The sequence below is a fragment of the Elephantulus edwardii genome, unplaced genomic scaffold (assembly GCF_000299155.1).
Source record: "Elephantulus edwardii isolate Elephantulus edwardi_28Jun2011 unplaced genomic scaffold, EleEdw1.0 scaffold00017, whole genome shotgun sequence".
Taxonomy (NCBI): Eukaryota; Metazoa; Chordata; class Mammalia; order Macroscelidea; family Macroscelididae; genus Elephantulus; species Elephantulus edwardii.
In genome coordinates this window covers 9,926,031-9,934,472 of record NW_006399767.1, presented here as the reverse complement: position 1 = coordinate 9,934,472, position 8,442 = coordinate 9,926,031, and the positions used below count along the sequence as shown (strand labels likewise).

Below are 8,442 nucleotides of genomic sequence, written 5' to 3'. Positions count from 1 at the left end.
AAATAAAAATTAACCAAAAATAAAAAACATGATCCATGATTGTGGAAATTATACAACAGTATAATTAATGTCACATGAAACCAAAAATTATGGAGTTATTGTTTTTTAAAGCTGGAGCAATATGTCAACAGAAAACTGTAAGAAATTCAAGTTTAATTTAGAAGAGGGCATATAATGAGGGATACCATTGCTGATATCAGGTGGACGATGGCTCAAAGCAGAGAAAACCATAAATATGTGTACCTGTGTTTTACTGACTATATAAAGACATTCAATTATTGACATAACAAATTATGGGTACTATTGTGACGAACAAGAATCTCAGAACACTTACTTGTGTTAATGAGGAAACTGTACATAGATGAAGCAGTATTCCTTAGAACAAGTGGATAGTATATGGTTTCAATAAGAAATGGTGTATGTTAGGTTTATATCTTTTCACCACATATATTTAACTTTAAGTATGGATTACATATTAACAGAAAGAAAACAAAAGTCCTCACAACTGAACCAATAAACAACATCATGACAGAGAAAAAATTGAAGTCATCTAAGATTTCTTTTCCATGGGATCAACCATGAATGCCTATGAATTAGTGGTTATGAAATCAGATTATATGTTATTTGCATTAGACAAATATGCTGCAAAGAATATCTTTAAAGAGTTAAATAAAAGCATGCCATTTTGAATACCAAGTGGTACTTGCCCAAACATGACATTTTCAATTGTCTTATATACATGTGAAAGCTAGGTGATTAAAAAGGATTATGAATAGGAGTAGTGCATTTGAATTGTAATGTTGACCTAGAGGGGTGTAGTGAATATACCATGACCTGCCAAAAGAACTAACAAATCTGTCTTGGAGGAAGAGCACCCAGAATCCTCCTTAGAATGAGGCAGACAGTCTTTGTCTCACATGCTACAGGCATGTTATCTGGAGGGATTAGACCCTAAAGAAAGGCAACAGACTTTAAGAGGGTCAGTGAAAAGAAGACTGTGAGAATGATCGGCAATGGGCTCAAGCATAGTAGATATTGTGAAGATGACATGGTACTGGGCACAGATTCTTCCTTCTGATTCACACAGGGTTGTTTTGAGTTGGAGTCAATTCAAAGCACCAACTCAAAAAACATATGCTAGGGAGCTCTGGTGGCTTGGTGGCAAGAAGCTGCCCTTCAATCCCAAAGGCACCTGGTTCAAGGCCACCAGCTGCTCCATGGGAGAAGGATGGGCAATCTCTTAGATTGGAGACTAAGTGGTGCTCAGAATTGGCTCCAACATATGCTATGTATATATTTTAAACTACCAATATAAATAGTGTGGTGGAGGTCAGTTAAGAGGGGGATTTTTTATTAATAAATAGCCTTGAAATTTTTTTATATTTTTTATAGAATTCATAACCAAAATCTTTGTTATATTTATCAGTCTAATACAAAGATCACCAAAATTCTTTGTTTAAACTTTATATGTATTAAAAATTAACTCTAGTAATTGCTGCCCTTACTCATACTGAAATCATTTGCCTTTAGTTATATTGGTGGCAAAAGGGCAAAATCAGCGTCAGTGGTAACATTTATTGACTCTCTATCTAAAGTATCTCTGGCCTTGGGAACCAAGAAGGAAAGTCAGATGCCCAACAGTAGATTTGACTTTCTCTCACAAGATGTAGTTTCATTTTTAAAAACCACATTGAGCAAGGAAATTTAACCAGACAAGGAACTGTACTTAACGTCTGTCACAAAGGAAGACTTCAGAGCAACAATTTCTGCTCATTCATTAATGAAATCTGGGGAAAAAAAATATGTTCAATGAGTAAACACACACTCTCTCCAAATATTATTTTGAGAAGTCCTGACTACACTTTGGAATGTTCCACTTAACTCAGCTCTACTTTTGAATATGTATTGAAGTCTAGGGGCCATGGCACAATGCATCTTTTCCCTGACCACTCAGAGCAAAAAAAATCCCAAATAAGCCATCTCTACGTTCAGGTGCACTTTCTAGAGCATCCCTTACCTTCACATAGAGGTAAATCTCAGGTTGTGTGGAGGATGCTTCAACTTCTTCCCAGTCATTAACATTGGAATAGCCAGTGGGTGGTTCTACGCTGGTAGAGAAGGTTTTGCTATGATGGATGGTGAAGCTTGAAGGAGAGGGCAGGTCTTCTTTCATCACACTTCCGTTCTCCCGGGCCTCCTCTGAGAAAGGTTCTTCTAAAAGGAATCCCTGAGCCTGGACTGATGGGCCTGATTTTTCCATCAAGCTATCTGTATCCTCCTGTAGATCCCCTAGTTGAGGACTCTGGGCCTCAACCTGCACCTCATCAGGCAGGAGGTGGCCCTCTGCTTCTGATTGGGAAGAGTCTCCGCTGTTCTCAACTCCAGCAACATCGTCATACTCACAGGTTTCCAAATGGGTAGCATATACATTGATTTCTGGCTTCACATCTACGTAGATGTCATCATATAGGGATCCTTCATTTTCTCCTGGATTATCTGGAACTTCATACGCCTCCTTTTGGATTGTGTCATAGATATTGCTGTAGTCTTCGTCAGTCATGTTTATTGATCTGAAAGATCCTTGTGCTGGGAAATCTGAGGAGATGTACAGTAAATAAAGGGATCAAGGATGCTGTACAGCCTTTCAGATGAATCAACAGGCTTTTGAAATGCAGAAACTAGCACCAGCTATCTGTGATAGGTCTCTCTCTAACAATCATTTACAGGAGACTTTAATCAGCAAACCACAAGTCCACTGGACAAAAGATAAAGCTTACACAGGCAGTTAACTCCTTCGCTCCTAACGACTCTTTTACCTAGGCTCTAGAGCTTCCTCATTGCCTCTAACTTCAAGATTCTTTAGATGAATCAGGCTTGAATTCTTTTCTCTGTGGACATTGAAATTCTGAATGCCACTTGTCACTAGGTAGAGCTCTCCTAATTGTCTACAAATGTTGACAAGATTGAATAAATCCTTATCATTCAGCAAGAGTTCCTTGCAATAGCAACCCATTTATTTACAGATGAATCCACCAAACAATACAACCCTTGTATATTGACATCACCTTACGAAAGAGTTTTATACATGTTCCAGTTAGGAAAAAGTTTTGTTTACACTTCTTATCTGAGAACACCACTAGGTGTTTAAGTGACAGAAAAAGATGATGAACACGCTGGCTTATGTGCACATCTAAAGATGTAGTCAAACCATCCAAAGTAAGAGATTTGAAGATTTAGGTTTAGGTTTTATTTCTCCCCTTTAAATCTGTAAGCCCATCTCTGCCAACAAATATTCACTCAGAAGATCTTGATTATAGGAAGCTGAAATGGACACTGAACATATAGGAATTAGAAGATAAAGTCTCTATTTGGTTAGTTCGTACAAACTGTAAATACTGGGTTATCCAACTTAACTCAAGAGCATCAGTTTATAACTAATTAACAATATCATTAATGTCATGTGCAAGTAAAATCCTGTCGAAGATAATAATTTTTTAAAAAGCATCTGTTTAGCATTTGAATTGCCAATTTATTAATTACCCTCCAAACATAACTGGATAGGGTATTCCTTGGAAAGGGACATCATACTTGGAAAAATGGAGGGTCAGTGAAGGAGAGGAAGATCCTCAATGAGATAGATTGACATGGTGACTTCAGCAATGGGTTCTAATATGTCAGAGATGATGAGGATGGGGATAGGGCAGGGTTCAAGTCAGGTGTTCATAGGGTCACTATGAGTTGTACTAGACTTGCTGTTTAGTGCCATCGAGTCATAGACAACTCATAATGACCCTGTGAAGAAAAGACCTGAACATTAGTATAACTTTTATCATTTTCCCAAGTTCATAGAGTTTCCAGAGGCAAGCTGCTTCCAAGCCTGTTTTAATCTGGGAGCTCCAACAAACACTGTCCATCATGGGTAAATATTATCACATTTGGCACATCAGGGTCAGAGTGTTTAGCATCACAGCAACCACGAGTTACCTCTGTACAGCAAATGAACAGACCAGTGCTGTACCACTTAGAAGAATGTCTGACCAATTAAAACCAGGCCTACAGGCCATAGATTAAAATCACCCACCTTTGGCTTGGTAGCATAATTTTATACATAAAATTTCAAAGGTAGCATAACTTTCTATCCACGAGGCCAACAGAGCTCTCTCTATGACTCACAGCAATTCTGTGAACAACAGATTGGTACCTAATTGTAACAACAAATATAACGGACACGTTTACTTACATACTGGTTTATGACAATAAGCATCATTTCTTCATAGTTGTTGTTGTGTGCTGTTGAGTCAGGACAACCTCATAGCTGACCCTGCAGCTGATTTTCAGAGGCAGTAAATCACACAGGAGGACCCTGCCCATCATTCTTCTGCAGAGCAGCTGGAGGATTAAAAGCACGTGCCTTTGGTATTGCAGTGCAGCTGCTTTACCACTAGGCCATCAGAGCTTCCTGTGAACAGTCAGCACAGATTCTAAACTGGTCATCCAAAGTGACTGTCAGCACCAAATCAAATACTGTCTTTAAAACCTGATTCTGTCAGCCTGGCAGGTAAGTTCCTTCTATCTTCTGCATTTTTCAAAGTAGCAAATTCTATATAAGGAAACAAATCAAAAGAATATTCTCATACTAGTTAGTAAGCTTTAAGGTAATTCTTTTTGTCAAGTTTAATATCGTAACTATTTTCTTTTTATCAGCTTCACTAAGGAATTAAAATTGTATTCCTCTTTTTGGGAAATGATTTACTTTATTAATGGCCTCTGCAATTATTTTTTCAATAATATTATTTTATGTTCTTATCATTTTTATTTCACTTTCCCCTATTTTTTTCATTCTATTTTGATTTTTTTTTTACTCAGAGATAATGGAAATAGACTTTTTTCTGGTTGCTGTGATGCTGAAGACTGTGACAGTGATGTGCCAATCGTGATAACGGGTACCCATGGTGGACAGGGTTGGCTGGAGCTTCCCGACTAAATCAAGCCTGGAAGCAGGAGCGGCATCCACTTCCAAAATGGCTTGCCTCCGGAAACTCTATGTACGAACATTGCTCAGGCTGTTCATTCATAGGGTCGTTATGAGTCGTCTATGACTCAATGGCATCAAACTACAACAACAACAGTACATGTGTTTAAGACTATGCATTTCCTGTTTACATATAGCTTTAGAAATATCCCACAAATTAGTTTTCTTTTTGCTTTTCTGTAAATAAAGTTTTGTTAGCAGTTTTACTCAACTCTTTATGTATTGTCTAGGGTCATTTTGTGTGTGTGTGTGTGTGTGTGTGTGTGTGTGTGTGTGTGTGTGTGATTTGAATGAAATTTGGTAGTGAAAACGAATTTTCCATTCAACCACTCAGACATATTTTATGAGACAAATTGCAATACATGAGACGTAACTGGTTTATTCTTGGCTCCTCCTTGTAATTTTCATTCCCATGAGTCTTCCCATCTTAACCTATCCTGTCTTTTGAGCTTTATCCTATGTAAATGTTGAATTATTTTTCTCTTGTGTGGTGGATTTCTCTAAGGAAGGATCCTTTTCTGATATTATTGTTCACCTTACATGGCTATCAATTGTTTGAATGAAAATTTAGTCACTTTTGTTCCAGATTTGAAGGCCATAATCTTAGAAGACCCACCAGTCTCTCTCAGAAAAATAAACAAGCAAACATTTATATTTCTGAATTTTGTTCCACATTGTTCACACCTCTCTCTTAGGCTTCTACTGTGATCCCTACCAGCAGTGACTGCCAACCACAATCTAATTCTTTTGGCCACCGGCTCAGCCTCTAACACGTGTTTACATGTTTTCTTTCATTGTTATTCAGTCAAAAATACTTCATTTTCTGTTATTTTACTTGTCTGACTCATGGGTCATTTATATCTTGTTGAATAATTTACAAACAGCTGAAGATTTTTTTTCTTAGTTAACTTTTAGCTTAATTCCACTGTGGTCAGAAAGAATTTTGTTTAGAGGTTTGCATTATGACCCAACATATGGTAAATACTTAAAACAGTGTCTCAGCGGCAGGCTGAAACATGATCATTCTGAGGATAGCTCAGACTTGGGAAGCATTTCATATTGTTGTACATAATATTGTCATTAGGTAGAACACCACCTAACAACAGCAACTACAATGTACAATGAACATTAGAATGATAGAATAGTGCATCATCAATAATTTATTCATTGTAAATGGCTTTCATAAGAAAACACAAACAATGGGTCTACATAGGGACCTTGCCTGTTGATCTATACAGGAATCAAATTGATTACATCTGTGGGAAGAAGTGCTGAAGAAGCTCAAGATCAGCTGTAAAAACTAGCCCAGGTGCTGGTTGTGGAACAGACCATCAAATACTTATATGTAAGTTAAAATTGAAGCTAAAGAAAGTGAAATAAAATCCACAAGAACCAAAATTCAACCTTGAGTCTATCCCACCTGAATTTAAAAACCATCTCAAGAACAGGCTGAAGCCTTGGACACTAACGAACAAAGACCAGAGGAGCTGCAGGAAGATATCAAGAGTATCATCCATAATGAATTTTCAAGGGGATAGAAAAGCAATTGTTCAGTTTATTTGGAAAAGAAATAGACCCCAAATAAGCAAAGCACTTCAGAAAAACAAAAATGAAGTGGGAGACATAGCACTCCCTGATCTTAAAAACTACCACACAGAAATAGTAACTAAAACATCATGGTACTGGTACAATGATAGGAACATAGACCAATGGAACAAAAATGAGAACCCAGAAATTAACTCATATATCTGTGGTCAATTGATATTCAGCAAGGAAACAAAACCTATCAAATGGGGAAATGACAACCTTTTCAACAAATGGTGCTGGCAAACTGGTCTGCTACCTACAGAAAGCTGAAGCAGGATGAATCCAAGACCTTGGCATAAAGCTTCAGATTATAAAGATCATAAGAGATAAATTGGGACCAAGCTTAGAGGCCTTGCCTATGATATAAAGAAGCTGTCAAATACAGACAGAAATACGTAACCAAGAGAGAATAAAATTGATGAAAGGAACCCTATAAAGATTAAATCTCTATATACATCAAAAACTTTCCAATAGGGTGAAAAGAAAATCTACTGACTGGGGGAAAAAATATTTGGCAATACAATCCCAGACAAAGTTCTAACAAAAGTTCACAAAATCCTGTAAGTCCTACACAAGAAAAACACTAACAACACAATCATAAATTGGCAAAAGACATGGAAAGACTCTTCACAGAAGAAGACATTCAGATGGCCAACAGACACATGAAGAAATACTCAAAATTACTGGCAAAGACACAAATCAAAATTACAATAAGATACCATCACACCCCAGTAGCAGTGGAAAAGTTTAATTGGACAGCAAGTAATACATGTTGGAGAGGATGTGGAGAGATAGGAACTCTTCTACACTCTGGGTGGGACTGTAAAATGGTACAACCACTCTGGAAGGAAGTTTGGCGTTTCCTCAAAAAGCTGAAAATAAAAATTTCATATGATCTGGCTATTCCACTGCTTAGAGTATACCCTGAGAAAATGAGAACTGAGGCACAAAGAGAGACTTGTCCAATGTTCAAAGCAGCGTTATTCACAGTCACCAGAACATGAAAACAGTTTAAATGTCCAACCACAATCAAATGGATTGAGAAACTGTGATACACTCACAGGATGGAATACTATGCAGCAGGCAGGAACAATGATTTTGAAAATTACTACATAACTTGGGAGAAACTGGAGGGCATTTTGCTGAGTGAACTAACTTAGTTTCATAAGGATAAATACTGCAAAGGACCATTATTATAAAAACAGAAGAATAACTAGTAAAATGTGTATGGAGATTCAATAGGGAAATGGATAGGAACAGAGCTGTGTGGGTGGGCAGAGGGAAAATTATAGGGTCACACAATTTGGTGGGTGGAGGGAAGAGGGATAAAGGAAATGGAAAATATCTTGCAGGGATCTGTAAATACAGGGCAATGAAGGGCATGGTTTAATGGTAATTGATTTTATAAAATATAATAAGAATGATTGTATAAAATATGTGAATGAAGGATAATTTAAAACACAAGTATATAAACTTTGTATGCAAATCAATGTAAAATTTAAAAAAATAATTTTTTTAAATCATCAAAATTAATAATACAGTTATGACTTGGATGGTCAATTAGAGATTGTTGTTGTTGTTGTTGTTATGTACCATCAAGTCGCTTGCAACTCATAGCGACCCTATGTACAAGAGCTCTAAATGCTGTTCTATCCTGTGCCAACCTAGCCATCTCAAGTGCACTTATTCCCACCGCTCCAGTCACAGAATCGATCCATCTCATCAAAGGTCTTCCTTTCCTTCGCCGCCCCTCCACTCTGCCAAACATGATGTCCCTCTCCAAGGACCAGTCCCTCCTTGCAACATGGCCAAAATATGTCAGA

General features: G+C 37.3%; 1 protein-coding gene across 1 annotated transcript in view; it reads right to left on the bottom strand.

Annotated features, from left to right (window-relative positions):
- The window catches only part of CLIC5 (chloride intracellular channel 5), a 269,785-nt gene extending 267,225 nt beyond the window's left edge, over positions 1-2,560 (bottom strand). Inside the window, exon 1 of the mRNA XM_006881933.1 lies at positions 2,018-2,560. Coding sequence (XP_006881995.1) covers positions 2,018-2,560 — 543 coding nt within the window. The remainder of the gene's footprint in view (positions 1-2,017) is intronic.
- Positions 2,561-8,442: the final 5,882 nt, after the last annotated feature.